General features: G+C 41.3%; 1 protein-coding gene across 1 annotated transcript in view; it reads left to right on the plus strand.

The window, feature by feature from the left end:
- The window catches only part of CNTNAP5 (contactin associated protein family member 5), a 200,963-nt gene that overhangs the window by 42,553 nt on the left and 142,222 nt on the right, over nt 1-16,188 (plus strand). Inside the window, 1 exon segment of the mRNA XM_050977015.1 lies at nt 10,778-10,925. Within this exon segment, the coding sequence (XP_050832972.1) occupies nt 10,778-10,925 (148 nt within the window).

Raw genomic sequence — 16,188 nt, forward strand, 5'->3', positions numbered from 1 at the left:
TCTCTGTGGGTTGCATTGTCTAAAAACACTTGCTTCTTTCTTCCCTTCTTTGTTACTTTTCAAGGTGTAGCTACTCATACTGCTTTCAGGATAAAAAAAAAAACACCTTAAGCACAATGCCTTCATCTTAATATTTGCAAAAGATGTTAGGTGTTCTTATTTCTTGTTCTAAAGACGAGCTCTTTCATGGATCCTATTCATAGATCCTTTCTTTCACCTATGATCAGGAGATAAAAAGAATAAAAGAGCCCTCTGTGCTAGATTTCACACCTCAGGAGAAGGGCTTGTTAAGGAGCTATTGATTTCCTCTCTCCTCAACTTCCTCCTCTTTTCCCATGCTTTCTCCCCACCCCTAACTCCCACCACTTTTGCCATACTTAAATGGGAAATATTGATACCATTGGAGAGGCTTCTTAGATTTCTAGTTTTAAGTGTTTGCCTAGCTATGATTTAAGGGAAAACTGTATGGAAGTGAAAGGAAAAAGGGCAGCTTACAAAAAGCAGCATCACATAGCTTGCTGTTAGAGAGTGCAGTTAGAGAGAAACAGGTTCTCTTGGATGATCCTCCTTGGGGAAAGGACAAGATTGAAACTTTTATTGGAGGTCCTAGGGACGTTCATATCAGTGTGATTCATCCCAGTTTGCACATTTACAGAAATATTGCATAGAAACTCCTCTTGTTTAAGAAATTATTTCTACCTTCCTTCTCTTCTGTACCATTACATGGGGGTAATGGTCATTTCAAAATCTGTTTTTTACAAGCATTGAAATTTCAAACTCATTGAGAAATTCTCATAATCTTCGAATTTCTTAAATAAAAGTAGGAGAACAGTTTTTATTTATGGTCTGATGTGATCTTGGGCCTGCCAAGTGTATCACAACTCCATATGTCCCACCAAAACAACAGTAACAGGTGTTATTTGTATGCCAGAAAAAATTACACTTCAGAGTCAGAATTTCAGGCCTCCTCCTTGGATCACTAACAGAAAGTTAATTTTTATTTTTTGCACTATAGTTTAGAGAACATCATGATCTTCAGAGCCTCCTGCTGAGGATTGTTTGGTGTGGTTGGCATAATGAAATGTGTGGTCGAAACTTAATGGGTAGACATGCATTTGGAAGACATTGCACATTTGCCTGCCAAGATGCTGCAAAAGCTCATCTTACTTTATTGCAGGAGGAAGAGATGTGGTTTCTTTACGTTGCTTTAGTGTCCTCAGGATTAATTGAATGTGGTTCAGTGATGGACCTCAATGTGAAAGTGCAATGACAAGACTCAGATGTAGGATGCTGCAAGCATTACAGTAACGGTTTTGTAGGAGCAAAGTATGTCAATTAAATTTAGCCCTCTTGTGGTAGAGACAAGCCTATGTAATTCACTGGGCCAAGACAATGGCTGATGTACATGAGCCAGTTTCCCTGCTCTGAGGGGTGGGATTGTGGCTTTCTTGCCATCCACATGGAAGAGCAGTAAAGGGTAATTGTCTGAGGGCCGTACCAGGCTGGGAATTTTCCTGGTGATGTCCTTAACCCAGGGCCAAGGAAGGGTGCAGACTACCATAAGAGAAGGATCTGGCCAGTGTATTGAACCCTCTGTTCCCCTGAGGTGGTAGTTGCCTTCTACTATAACCTGTCTTTTCTTCCCTATGAAACTTGCTATAGGGCAGGGGGGAGGAGAGTTTAGCAAGAAATGTGTCTGTAGGCACCTGCATTTTAGTGCTTTATAGAACACTGGAGAAAATCAAGCCTACCTATTTTCCTTCTTTCACAGGATATTACTTTACTGATCCAAATGCAAATGCTATGAAACTTTATAACAGCGAAATAATGTAAGATAATGAAGCACAGTATTCATCTAAGGTCACTGTTGCATGGAATAGCTAACACCTCTCTGGTGTCATCTTGCTGGATCTGTCTGGCAAATTACAACCAAAGAGATACTGAGTGTACAGCAGCAGCTATTTAAATGTACTTTGATGAAGCTAAAGAGAGGAAGGGTTCCCAGAGTTCCCCAACACTGCCAGACATAAACACATTCACTGCATTGTTAATCCCACTAATTTAATGTAAAGCATGAAGGTCTCCATGAGATTTATGCAGAACAGCTGAAATCTATGATTAGTGTTGGCAGCAGAAGAGCAGTTTCAGTCTGTTGGCTAAGGTTAATGTAGTCCAGGTACTAGGGAAATATTTATCCTTGTTGTGATTTAGTTTAAAATACTATCTTTATGTAGGATTGCCTTTAAGATAAAGTGCAGGAGGCTGAACAGAAGCAGGAATTAGCTGCCGACTTTTAGCTTAGACTTGTAATTTACAGGTTTAATTTTGCTGCTTGCTTCTTGCTTCTATTATTATTTATTTATGTAGCAGGGGTGATATTAACAGTGATAACAGCTTCACCTCCAGGTGCTCCAAAGACAAAGCTGATTCTAAAATCTAAAGTAGGGATCCATTCTCTATGAATGCAATGCATTTTTGTGAGATGCAACTTCACAAATATATGCAAAGGGTGTCTCAGCATGGTAAGGAAATTGCACTTGGTTCATTGCTGGGAAGAAGAAGGGCAACCTGCCCAACTACAGATTGGATCAGTCATTTTGGCTACATCTGCATGGGGAAATGGAAGAAGACAGAGACCATTTTCTCATCCTGAGGTTAAGTAATGCAGCTTGTGTATTATCCATTTGGTAAATTTGCTTTTCTTCAAAAGAGATCACTGTACCCAAGTTGCCTATTGGGAAAGGTCTCTGGCAGATGCAGAATCTCAGACTTTGCCAAGGTACAGTTTGGAAACAGACTCTGGAGAGAGATTGACACTAATTCAAACTGTTTAAAGATCAAACTGTTCATTTCAGTATAGAAATGTGGTGCTGAAAAAAGCAAGAAAATAAATTAGAATTTTCTAGGGTTGGATCATTTTCAGGGGGAAAAAATGTGCAAAGGGTTAAAAAGTTCTCCAATATTTTGTTTCATTTTCTTTGGTCTAAATAGAAGTGTTTCACTGTCCTTAAGGGACCCAAGAAACTTCATGTTTCTAATGTCACCATTACACACATTTTTTATTTTGATACAGACCTATTTAGAAAAGAATATTATACAGATTGTTTCAATGGTTTTTCTTTATTTTTTTAGTGCTTTTGCTTGCAAAATATTTTGATTATGTAAAAATGATGGCTTTTATAGGAAACACTGGGATTAGTTCTGCCAGTTGTCAGGAGAAGGATATTAAGCAGCATCTTTAATATAAATGTAGTTTACTTTGGGCAGCCATCTATCTGATGTTAATGATGGTGTTAACAGCATTTGTTCCTGTATTTGGAAAGCAGCTAACCAGACAGAAAGGTATGAACACAGTGTAATGGGGTGGATTAGCAGCAAATAACCTTCTCACTTGAGCAGATCATTTAGGGAAGTGATGAAGTATGAACCCTGACACACGACTGCTTCTCCTCTCCCCTACTTGTACAGAAACTGCCAGTAGCTCAGAGGTGTCTAAAAAATCTCAGGAGCCCAGGTGGACGCTGCATTGCTGGAGCACAGCAGTCAGCCCCTCAGTAAGTAACAAGTGTAATGCAGTCCCAGTAGGACTCCTGCTTGATCAGGAGTCATTTTAATCCTTGCTGTGTAGGGAAGTTTAACTACCTCTTTGTAGATGATTTTTTTTCTCTGTTAGGGGGTAGAGGGATGAGATGGAAAGCTGTCACTTCCTCAGATAATATGTTATGGGAGGATAATTTTGACAGGTGCCTCTTCTATTGTTCCCCCCCCTGCTCCTCCCTAATAGCAGCTCTGACAGTGTGCCAGGGGATATTGTTTCTGAGGTTATTGTCTGACAGTGTGCCAGGGGATATTATTTCCGAAGTTCTTGTCAAGGATGGGTGTTTCACAAAGAAAAATGTAGCTGCTGTTGGGAAAGAAGAAACATAAGCAGAAAGGAGGCTTCTCTTTATAAAGGTAGGATAGGGTTTGGCCTGGCTTGAGTCATAGTATTGGAGCTGGAAGCTGAAGCATGAGTCTGTAAACAGGCAAATCAGCTCAGAAGGCTGTTAACCAGAAATAACTGTTTACCTTTTGTCATGAAGACTATGGTACATTTATTTATAGGAAAGAGACATGGAGTGGAAGGAGATGCTCAGAGGTGACTGATGGGCTAAGTGGACACAACCTGCCCTCCAGCTTTTGGTCCCTGGACCAGGCTGACAGCTGTTTTCTCTTGGGCTCAGGCTGAAACCTGCCTAAATCTGTGGAAAAAATCTCCCATTTACTCTCCTAAGCAGGCAAGTTCCTCTAAGTAAATTTACTTTGTTTCTGCAGAAGGTTTGAAAGAATACTGAAATAAAATTTAACTTGCCTTTTGAGAAAGAGAGGTGGGAAAAGTACTTAGGTTTGCCATCTGTGTACCAAATGGACACGGATGGCATTGTGGTATTGAAAACAGAGCTCTGAACTTCAGCTCTTAAAGGAGCTGAGCAGTCCTCCTTGTCATCCTTTCCTTCTCTCCATGGTATGGCCCCCTCTAACAGTAAAAGAATTTTTTTTAAGGCCAGATGCTGAAAGAGAACAACTCCCAGGGGCCAGGTCCTGCCGTGAACTCCTGAGCTGGGCAGCTGCGCTGAACTCACCCTCCAAACGAGGAGGAGCTTTTAGCAGCTCCCAGTCTGGGCACAGGGCGATGGAGATGACAGCAAAGCAATTTCACTGTGTTGCTTTGTGACAAGATATTAACAGCTCTGGCTTGATGTGTTAGGCAGGACTTTTTCCATTACATAAGCAAAGCAACATTTTTCACCGCTGGCATTCACAGGATGCAGAAATGGTAAAATGTGAAAAAAATCCCAAACGTTTTGACTTTGAAATTATATTTTAGTTTTTATATCTTTTTGTGTTTTAGGGCTGAGCTGAGGTGAAAGTGGCAAGTTTCTGCAATTGCCTGAACTGACAGTTACTTTTGTTTTGCAGCAGAAACTAAATGTATTTTTTAATTTTCATTGTTACAGAAAGTTGTCGCAACAAACCTGTCCAGGCCTAAGGTTCAGCTAGCAAACAATGATGCAGTATAATTTTTCTGTGAAAAATTATTTTTTCTGCAGCATCCCATTAGAAACAGAGGGTGCTGAGTTTCCATGTGGTGTGTTTATTGTGTCCTTATCATGGTAAGCCTTGGTCTCTTTCCACACACTCAAACAGAGACCTAGGACCCCTGTTATAACTTGGTTTTAGTCACTGGCTTCCTCCAAACCTGAACTTAGTACCCGCACCCAATACTCCGCTGAGTTGCATTCCAGGTAACAAAAACTTCAGCAGAACAGAAATCCCATTGCCTTGGGAGAAGATAAAAGTCAGAGTTTGTTTTCAGCCTGAAAAATGTGAAAAGTTAGGCAATGCTTTCTCCTTCCTTTTTCAGGTTTTCCTGGTTGTTTCTTCATTGAAAATTCACTCTTTCCTTAAAGTGCGTGTACACTCAAGTACGTGGGAGTCATTCCCAGGAAGTATGTTCTGTATCACTCCTAGCTCCTGGTCTTTCTCATCTGGCTACGGAAGTTTCAAGGGGAGAATGACATTGTTTTGCTCATAAGTACTGCAGTTCTGGGATTTATGACAGTCTTAGCTGCTTTTTGTCTCCCTTTGGTTCCCTCACTAAGCTCTGGATAGCTCGAATCAAGTGCCCTCTTGTCCTTTTTCTTCTCCAGGCACTGGAGACAGCTCACTCTGATGTCACAGGTGAGATTTGAAGGTGGAGTGCTCTTTTCCGTGCTTGTAGTTCCTCTACTGAAGGTTGAAACGTTGTAAATTGCTAACATCTGTGTTGGATGCCCTCTGCACATTCATAATCTGATTATTCCTTTCCCCTCAATTCCGCTCATCAGAGTTACTTGGGCAGAAGTGAGAGTTTTCAATATGTCCTAAAATACCTCCCCTAGAAGGCAGTTAACCTCAGGTCTGCCTGCTCACCATACAGGGCTGAGGACTGAGCCAATTTTGCTGCTTGCACACTCATTCTGAACCCATCCCATCACCCATCTAACAAAGTGGGAGAGCAGAATGTATTCAGCAGAGGCATTATGGGAACCACTTTCTGCAAATCTCTAAGTTGCCATTTAGTGTGCAGAGAGTTCTGCTGGGGGAGGCTGAGGTAAAGTCCTGCATCTGATCTTAGTTTTTGGATTAACTGGGCTTTCATGAGCAGACACTAGCACCCAATTTCCACTTGTCTCTTGGGAGGTGGAGACCAGTCTAAGAGGTTGGCCAAAGGATGATCTGAAGCTCATCAAGTCCCACTGGTATGATCTGGCATAGCTCTGGATTAATGCATGAGGTAAAGAAACAAATATGTGTCTTCAGGGTTATCAAACAACTGTTGTATTTCACCACAGTTGTGTGACATTCTCCTGAACTGCCCTTGAAAAGCTTTGGGGATCCCTCTGAATGGGAGAGTTGTGAAAATAGCCCATTTAGTTGAATCACTGTTTTTCCTGAGGGACTCATCCATGCAAATTCCAGGCAACAGCAGCAGTGTTGAGATTTATGCTTCTTTTCAAAATTTTCTTTTTCATTCAAACTGGAATTCCATTTTGTCCTTTCCACTATAATCCATGAACTAGGTGAGCTGAGCATTGGGAGGAGCACTGTGTTTGCTTGGCTCTGCCATTCTTCCCTACGTGCTGACAGCTGCTGCCCAAGAGGCAGCACTGAGCCGCTCGGACCCTGCTCCAAACCACTGCAGCTGCTCTCCCCTCACCTTTTCATGCCAGTGGGACCTGCCTTTGCTGGCTCATAAAAAAAGCCTCATAAAATATTACTGTGGTGCTGTGGTCTGTGTCACAGCAGAGCCCCGTGCAGCCAGGCATTGTGAAACAAGCTTGGTGTGAGGGGCAGCCCTGGCCAGCTGTTAACCTTGCTGCTGCTGGCACTGGGGAAAAGCTTTTGCCTTCAAGAAGCTGGTGGCAAAATTTGGCACTAATGGAGCTCTTTGATTTATAAGCCCCACAGAATGCCAGAGGCAGAATTTCCCATGTAAATCACCCGTCTGTTGTGTTTACAGGGCTTGTTAAAATACACAGATTGAAGGGCTGTGCTCCCTCCCAGAGCAACTGCCTTGCATGGGAAATGCAAGTGCTTTGTTTTCTGCACTTGCTTGTCATTTTGGTCCTGGGAATTAATCCTTATCAACAACAAGTTGTAATAGAGGCCATTTCTCAAGAGGACTTCTGCCATTCTCACCGATAGGTTTACTGTTAATCAATATTTGAACCTCCAGGGCTGTGAAATCTGGTACTGCATCCTACTTTCATCTCCTTTAATGGATGGATTTTTTTCTGTGTCAGCTGTGGATCTTAAGTTTTCAAGTGACCGTCTGTGGCAATTGGTATTATTCAATCAATGGTCTACAGCCCACAGGTGGTCCATAAAGCATCAAAAGATGATCTGTATAGCAGTGGGAGTTGGAAAGGAAAATCAAAGCAATCCTGAAGGCACACACACAGTGATGCCCTGTCGGTAGCAGCAAGCAGGGATGTGCCAGCAGCACACAGAACCATCTCGTAGGCACAGATCAATGGGTACAGCATTGCCTGTGGATTTCCTTTCTCTAAAAGGGTCATTAGCTCTTTGCTTATTAGAGGAGCTTGGGAAAAAAGTGCTGTAAGGGCAGTATTGGACCTCTGAATAGTTTTTTTTACCAGTGTGGTTCTTTCAGTGTGGGAAGGATGTTTTTACATAGTTGCCCAGCAGGCTGGGAGTGAACTAACTGATCTGGAGGCTGGATGTGAATAATTCTGGCTCTTGAGGTGTTGAGGGAGCATCTCCCTAGCAGAGATGCCAGCGGGTAGGCAGCAAGATCAGCTTGCAGTGGGTGTGGTACAGCTGTGAATCTTTTCCCTGGCACAACCACAACCTCCTTGATGGCACAGACAGTCCCTAAAGTTTGCTGGACCCCCCAGCTTGTTTCACAGTATTAAGGCCTACTTTTTCTATTTACTCTTACTTTTCACCTTTACTTTCACTCTAGTCACTGCATTTTAAGCCTTTCTTCACAATTGGAGGACTGGAAACCCTCTGTTTCCCCTTTGTTGTTTTTCTTCTTTCTTTTTTATCTTATTAAAGGTGAGACATTTACATAATCACAGGACTCCAAGAACATGAGCCTTTGGAGCAAACAAACAGAAAACAACAGTCTCCTTTATGCATCTTGTTTATCCATAAGTGTCTCACTAAAAATGTGAGGACTGCCACAGCTATGACTGTGAGGCTTAGTCTCTACTGACAGCTTCATTACTGAGAAGAACAAGATTTTTCACTTGAAATATAGGGAAAAAAAAAATCTCTGAAAGACCCTCTGCTGGAATTTGAAAATGGCTCCTATATGAAAAGCAGTATGAGTAAGATCAGGACATAGAACTGCTGCTTGTTCCACTCCTCAAAACATATCTGCTGCATTTGGTTGACTTTGAATTAACATCAACAAGAATCTCCATTAAAAAAAAAGCTTTATTTATGTGAGGTTAGTTAACTGTCACATCATACTTGTAGAAAACAAGATCTTGTGCATAAAAAGTTCAGAACTAGAAGTATAGGAAAAGCAAAGCTTTGAAGACAACTGGGATAACCAAATTTTCCTCCTTTTTAGCCTGATAAGCTCCTAGTAGAAATAATTTTACAGATCTGTAATGGATTAACCCCAACCATTACCTGAGCCCCACACAGCTGCTCACTCTCCCTCTATGGGATGGGGAAGAGAATTGGAAGATTATCTCAACCCATGAGTTTTCTCATGTTTAAAGACAATTTAATGGGTAAAGCAAAGGCCACCCACACTTTTGCAAGCAAATCAATTCTCCACTTCACATGGGGAGGGAGGTGTTCAGCCGTTCCCAGGACAGCCAGGCTCCATCACATGTAATGATGACTTGGGCATACAAATTCTATTGCTCTGGACATCTCCCTGTCCTTCTTCCCCCAGCTCTGTGTGCTGAGGACAGTGCTGCTAATGGGATGGGATATCCCTGTGGTCAGCTGGGGTGACCCCTCCCATCCTCCCATGCCCTCCAGTCTCCTCACTGGTGGGATGAGGAGCAGAAGAGTCCTTCACTCTGTGCAAGTACTGCTTGGCAATAACTAAATCATCTCTGTATTATCAACGCTGTTGCCAGCACAAATCCAAACCACAGCCCCATACAAACTACTGTGAAGAAAATTACCTACCCTTCAGCCAACACCAGCACACGATCACATGGTTGGAAGGGTGGTTTTTCAAGGAGGTAACTGGGATTGTGAGAGGCCATTTCAGTAATGTTGTTCATCTTCAGAGGCAGGCAATAACAGCAATGAAATACAAAGAAGGGTTTAGGAAGGGAGATATATGTGGTCTTTTGCATTCATGACTGGGTGGAAAATAAGGCCAATTGTATATAGAACAGAATTTCTGCAAGTTACAGTTTTTAAGGTGAAATGAAATAAACAAGGTATGGTTTCAAAGGATTGTGACTTAGAAATGTTCCAGAATATTGCTTATTTAATATAGCTCTAATAAAACAATTGAATGCTGAGTTTAGTAAAATAAGAATACACTGAATTTGAGGTTTTACACTATCTAAATTAACATTTGGGAAAATGTTGGAATGCTTGTATTTGAGGAAAAAAAAATGAGTGGAGATGAACCCCTAATCTCTTTAACACATCCTTCAACTGTCAAAATGAATCATAGGTCTGCTTTAATGGGCTTATTCCAATTTTGCTCACAATTACATTGTGTAGGTGAATGGTGACAATTTTTGAACTGCAGAAGCATTTTAAACTGGTACAACTTTTTGTGATGAAATTTTATGCTTACAAAATGCAGGACCTCTTTTACAAATATGGCTCTCCTGTGAGATTATGTTTTTGTGTGTTCTCTCTTTGCTTTTCATGTTTTACAAAACTGTTAGCTTCAAATTTCAATCCTAGCTGAATTACTGAAATGGTCTGAGGATTGTAGGAAGTCTTGTGATATTCCTGGGCCAATATTACAGATAAGGGTGTAAAGATGAATTGAAATTGCTTCAGGCAGGAATACACCCTTGAAGTTTTTCTGAAGGTTTGTCTTTCAAATCCCTCGCTCATTCTTCATCCATGAGAGAATTTCCTCTCGCTAGGTTATAATTCTGACTAGGGCCATTAATTTTGGCTTGCTGTTGCAGGCAATTAATTAAATAGGTAAGGAAAGAAATTAAATTATTATGTTTGCATGCTTTAATTCTCTTGGGTGCAAACACAGTCAAAATGCTGATTCTCCTGTGCACTTACTCAGGCTTTTATCTCTTCCTGTTCCTTGCTTGAGCTTTCTGTTGGATATCTGGAGGTCCTGTTCTTCCCAGACTCTCAGGAACTTTAGTGGCTTGTGTCTATCATTTAGTGCTTCCATGAGTTCACCAAAGGCTAAATCAAGCCACATCCTTCACTGTGCTGACAGGACTCTGACTATTTTAGGGGTTGATGGAGTATTACAGTGCACGAGAATAGCCTGGCTTAGGAGAAATTGTGCAGCATCTTCAGCATCATCCCCATCTACAACCTGCATTTGTAACTCTGTGCATACATCCCCACTCTGCTGAGGTGCTGCTGTCTCCCTTGTTTCCCTTCATAAGAGATGCAGCACTAAGCAGAAAGCTTGACAATCAATTTAAATAGTTGTAAGTAGTTTTTGAGACTAAGAATCGTTGTGGTTCACAGCCTTTGCTCAGAGTCCTGCGTTCACCTCTTGCTGCTTAATGTCTCACCAAGGCTCTCTTTGTCCTTCCAGGTTTTTACAGGGAACAGCAATGCTGACAGTGTGGTTCACCACAAACTGCTACACTCCATGAAAGCTCGATTCTTGCGCTTCATCCCGCTGAAGTGGAATGTTGGTGGGCGGATAGGACTGAGAGTTGAGGTCTTCGGCTGCTCTTACAGTAAGTGGCTGCATCTTAACCCACATTTTATCAAAGAGCTTTTTCTTGGTGCTGGTGGTGCTGAGAGAAGAGTGCACTGAAAGTTTTATGAGTTAAAATGTAACATGAAACACACTGCCATTGTTTACTCTTTCCAGTAGTTGTTCTTGCCTTTCTGCCCAGGGATGTGCTGCCCATCTCAGCTGGTGAAGCCTCCTCAGAGCTGAACCCACCCCAGAGCAATTTGCTGCTTCTGGGAGTGCCAGGAGTCAGATGCTGGAAAATCTCCTGCCCACTGGAGGTCACAAGGCTAACTGGGAGCTCTGTAGGGCTATATTTGCCTAAACAGTTCATTTGTGAGTTTAAGGCCAGTTACCTCGTTCTGAAGTGCTGTGGGTTCTGCAGCTCTGGTTGTATTTGGGTCTGATGGCTTTATAGCTTCAGAGTGCAAAGAACCTGTCTGCTGATTTAATTGCTTTTACATGACAGCTTTCTTTGGCCACTCTTAACACAAGATGGTCTTTGATGATAACATCTGTAGTGTTTTGGGCTTTGGAGCAGCTGGTAAATGTTGCTGGCTTGGGGTGTTCTGATGACAAATCTTGTCATAGCCCTGCAGATGTATGACCTATGACTGTGGCAGACTGTGAATGTAAGGCAAAAGGACAGATGGTCCTCCATTACAGAAAATGGAAGTCCACTCATGAGGAAATACAAGTCCAATATTTATTTCTCCGGTGACTTTGTGTTCATTTTTGTGACTTGAGATGCTGCTGGAAATGGGGGAGATGTTGTTGTGGAGAGTTCAGAGGATTAACATCATTTTACTGATAAATTCGGGGTGGTGTGGCACAAGTGACCATCATGTGACACCACTGTACTGGTGCCTCTCCCCATTTAGCTTAAGTCCTAATCTGTTCTCCCAAACACAGAAAATGGGCTGTAACAGAATAAGCATGAAAACTATTTGGGAGACAACCTAAATTCATCTAAGCTAAATGAAAGAGAAGTTTATTAAACTTTTTGATTCACATGTTCCCACTGAACAAAGACACAGCTTCAGGACTTTCTGAGGCCTTGTCACTGCCCATGGATCTTAGGACTGCTTCACATGGTTTCTCAGGAAGATTCTTATGGTTTCTGTGTAAGTCTGTCACGTCCATTCAGCTTCTTCTAGATGCTGTTTGTCCACCTGCACAGGCACTGTTGGCTGACCTACAACCGCCTGGTCTGGATGCACCATCATTAGGGCAAGAGACTTTTTCCTTTTTATCAGTGAACATGTAAACTGAAATCTGAAATTCAGAATCAGCTGCCTTTGGTGACATAATACTGAAACAGCCAGCTAATCTGCTTTCAAGAGCTTTCTTCTTCCAGACCTCTGCAGTGAAGTGTATAGTCCAAAGAGTTGTGTAACCAATAGAACTTGAACTTTAGGAAGATTGAAACTTTTGTGGCTGTTTTTACTTTTTTAGGTGGTAGTCCATGTGATGTACTACATGAGCACTACTTTCATGTCAGACTGGGGTTGTATTTTCTATGATTCAAAGATTTCAGAATCACTTGCAGGCTGAGTTGCCTTGTGTTATCATCTAAGTCTTCATCTTTGTCCTGTACCTTGTAGTTGCAGGAAATAAAAGTGCTTGTGCAGAATTAGGGTATGAGATTAAAGCCAGCCAGAAAAGAAATAAAGGGATTCATAAAACTTTTACAGGGTGTTGAAATATTCATTCCATTTATATAAATGTGCCATTCACATTTCTCTCTGGCAAAGTGCATATGCCAAGCAATACCTGTCTACAAGTTGTGCTTATATAGTTTTACTGACTTGGCTATTCCTAACCCAGACACACTAGCACTGTACAAAAAATGTTTGATCATTTATAAAATGTCATCTTTAATGGTATACTGACAGAATATCTGCTGCAGATCCTGAGCTGGTGTACAACTACATAACTGCATTTTGTAAAGTTGATAGCAGACAGACTCATCCATCGTGTTCAGCTGTAGCATAAGAAATATTAATAATCTGGGGAAAAAAAATTAAAATTACAAAGCTTAAGTTTCTAGAAACAGGCTGTTGAACAAGCCAGGAAAGAAACTGAAATAGAAGAACAAATATATTGAATGTACACCATCTTTATGCATGTGTCTGTATGTATATGAAAGAAGGTGATGCTGAGAGAAGAAAAAGGCCAATATAAATCTATCTGTAAGAGCCAGGTATGGCTTCCCTGCTGCCTTTGTAGGTGAATGGGACAGTCTTGTGGTAGCAGAAGGCTCTATTATCTCATTTTTGGTGTGTGACTCTCCTATGCAGTATTCTCTGTTTGAGAGGCCCCAGGAACACAATCCTGTACTAACTTTTCAAGTGAAGCTTTCATTGATGCCTGTTTAGTAGGGGGCTCATGGAAAGCATCAGGTCTTGTAGGTCACCTGCCAGATGACACTCTGCCAGGACACAGCAATGAAACATGCTGAGGAATCCTGCTGAGTGCACTGGATGCCCAAGTGGGTACCTTAGCCTGCTGATGGTACTGTGCTGCTGCTGAATGGCACTTGCTGTTGTTTATTGCTTCTGCTAGAAATAATTTGCTATGAAATTATTCCTCAAGTCTTCCTGGCAAACAAAAGAGCTTTCATTTTTTGTCTTTTTTCCTTCTTCCCTTTTTCTTTTCACCCTCCATTTGGCTGCCAGTTAACATTGTTTCTTTGGAAAAATAAAAACATATTTTGAACAGAAAAGCTATTTCACATTATGAGTGTACCTGATTCTATCCCATACATATTGAATTTCCTATGAATAAAGGACTCCAAGGCCATCATAGAAGCTGTAATTCACAGATAGCCTGCTAAAGGTTTACTTTCTTCAGAAAGTATGTATTTAAATGAAATTGATTACATTTTTTAAAATTCCTGTAAATATCTCATCTGGTATCCTCAAAATAGGATCTTGAAAATAGGAAGGAGATGATGATATGAAAACATACATTAATGTTTCCTGTTCAGAAAAGGATTGATGATGACTTCTGTGGAAAGTTCCATGGAGAAATATGTGTAAGCCCTTGCTATCCCTTTGCAGCAGTGGCTCCAGCAGTGTATTTGTAACAGATAAGAGGAGCAGCAGAGGTGCAGCAGAGGACATGCTCAGACAAATGGCAAACCAATTGCTTATGATGTTGGAGGTGGCAAGGGGTGACAAGTGTATCTTTATACTTGGGTAAAGTCTTGTTAGCTTAGTGCAAGAAAAAAGAAAATTTCTGGCACAATTGCTTTTATAGGATAAGATTTATAGCAGCATTGAGGATGCTGATCACATTCTATAAGTGGTTAACAGCCCAAGGTGCATCAGCAGAATTGGGTGTATGTGCAGTTAACAGGCTGGGATACCACAGGAGAAACAGTGATAGGGTGTGAGACAGGGTGTCTTGTGAGAGCAGAATTCTTCATTTGCAGTTCAGGACTCTGCTTTCTCATATTTTGCTGTCATTGCTTCAGGGAATATGATCTGATATCGTGCCTTTTTATTAAATGATATTTTTACTGGATTCTTTTTCTCTCTTTTTTCCTCTTTTTTTTTTCTTTCCCCCCACCTTCCTTCATCCTCTCCTTTGTCTTCCTATGAGATAGAGAATAACTCATTGCAGAGAACTGCTTAATTCTGATGGCCCTTGACCAGTCATGTTTATAATCAAATGCACAAGGTAAATACCCAAATGATTGCTTACCCAAATGAAGCTGAGATTTTTGACAGAGATGAAGCTGCATGGCAGAGCAGTCCCCTCTGAAATAGTCATCCACATGCATCCCTTGGGTTGTGTGTCTGAGAGAGAGGTGGGCATGGCTTTAGGGCCATTCCAGGCAGGAAGCTGTGACTGGCCAGGGGACACATCTGTTCAGACCCGGACCCCTTCCCTTCTGCTAGGAGTTAAGGATTCTGTTCATCAGTGCAAGCACAAGACTGAAAGTTCCTGTCTCACATGGCAACTGTTCCTAGAGTTATTCTTGATTTAGAACATCTTTGTTAAGTGTTCACTTCTCCCAAAGTCACTGGGAGGAAGGACTTTCTTCTTGAGAATGGCTGTGTATCCTCTCTGCTGCTGGGAGCAGATTGCTGCACGAGTAGGATCTGTGCTCTCATACTGCTGCCAGCCTCTCAACAGCCTTGCTGATGAGGACAATGTAGAGAAGAGCCCAGAATGGGTAAAGTCTGTCTTCAGGGAGTGTAAGAACACCAGCAGGCAGTGCAGGATGAAATCCCATGTTGTGTTTTAGTCTGTTTTTACTACAGATTTTCTGAGACTTGAAACATTTTGGATCCTTGTTCTCTTGCTGGAAGAGGGTTATGGACATACATGGACTACAGAAGCACTAAGCAAACACCAAGCAGGTTTTCTGGAGTGGCTGTTTTTTACAGGCTCCAACGATTTGTTGTCATGCAAACTGCCACTAATGACTTTTGGCTGCCAGTGTTAGCATTTATTTGACATATTCTCGTTTCATTCAGGGCTATTTATTGGCCAATGTGCTCACAACTGATAATTAGTGGAGCAGAGCTTTTCAGAAACAAGTTTTCCTTTGTGATACGCTCTGTAAATGTCAGTAGTAGATCTCTTCAAGAAATCATGTTATGCTGTGGGTTAATGGAGAGTTAAGAACAAGAACTGAAGTGTGAATCAAGACTGGCTGGAGCCTTGAATCTTTGGAAAAAGATTAAAAAGGGCCACTTTTTGAGCAGCATTGAATCAGAGCGTCCTTGCTCCTGCAGTACCTTTGGTTTTAACAGCTAGGAGAAAAATCAACTTTAGTTGCAAAATACTCTGGAAATCAAAGACTGTAAATCTTTATAAGCTATTTCCTAATTTCTGCCTGTGTTGAAATGAAACCATTTTTATAAGACACTTGTGATTTAGTTTAACCAAATTGTAGTATTTAATGTAGTTAGGGGAAATTCACAAGAACTAAACTACCAATTTAATTCCCTTTATAGAAACTGGCAGTCAAGGTGTCAATAGAGAGAAGTCAGCAATTCTGAAGAAGCTGTTTCATAACACCTAATTCAGAAGTTAAAAACAGATGGCAGGAATACTTTTGTATTTGTGATAATTCCTAAACTAGCAACTGTTCCACAAATGAAGGGAAAAAGCCTGTTATAATTCTGACATCACAGATAAGAAGTTGGTCTTAGTTTATTCAAGAGTGAACTTTCCCCAGGACTGAGTTTCTTTGTAGTTTTAATCTCATAAAAAAAATCAGTTGCCTTCTGCTTTGGAATGAAGTTGGC

Source organism: Serinus canaria, chromosome 7 (assembly GCF_022539315.1).
Source record: "Serinus canaria isolate serCan28SL12 chromosome 7, serCan2020, whole genome shotgun sequence".
Lineage (NCBI taxonomy): Eukaryota > Metazoa > Chordata > Aves > Passeriformes > Fringillidae > Serinus > Serinus canaria.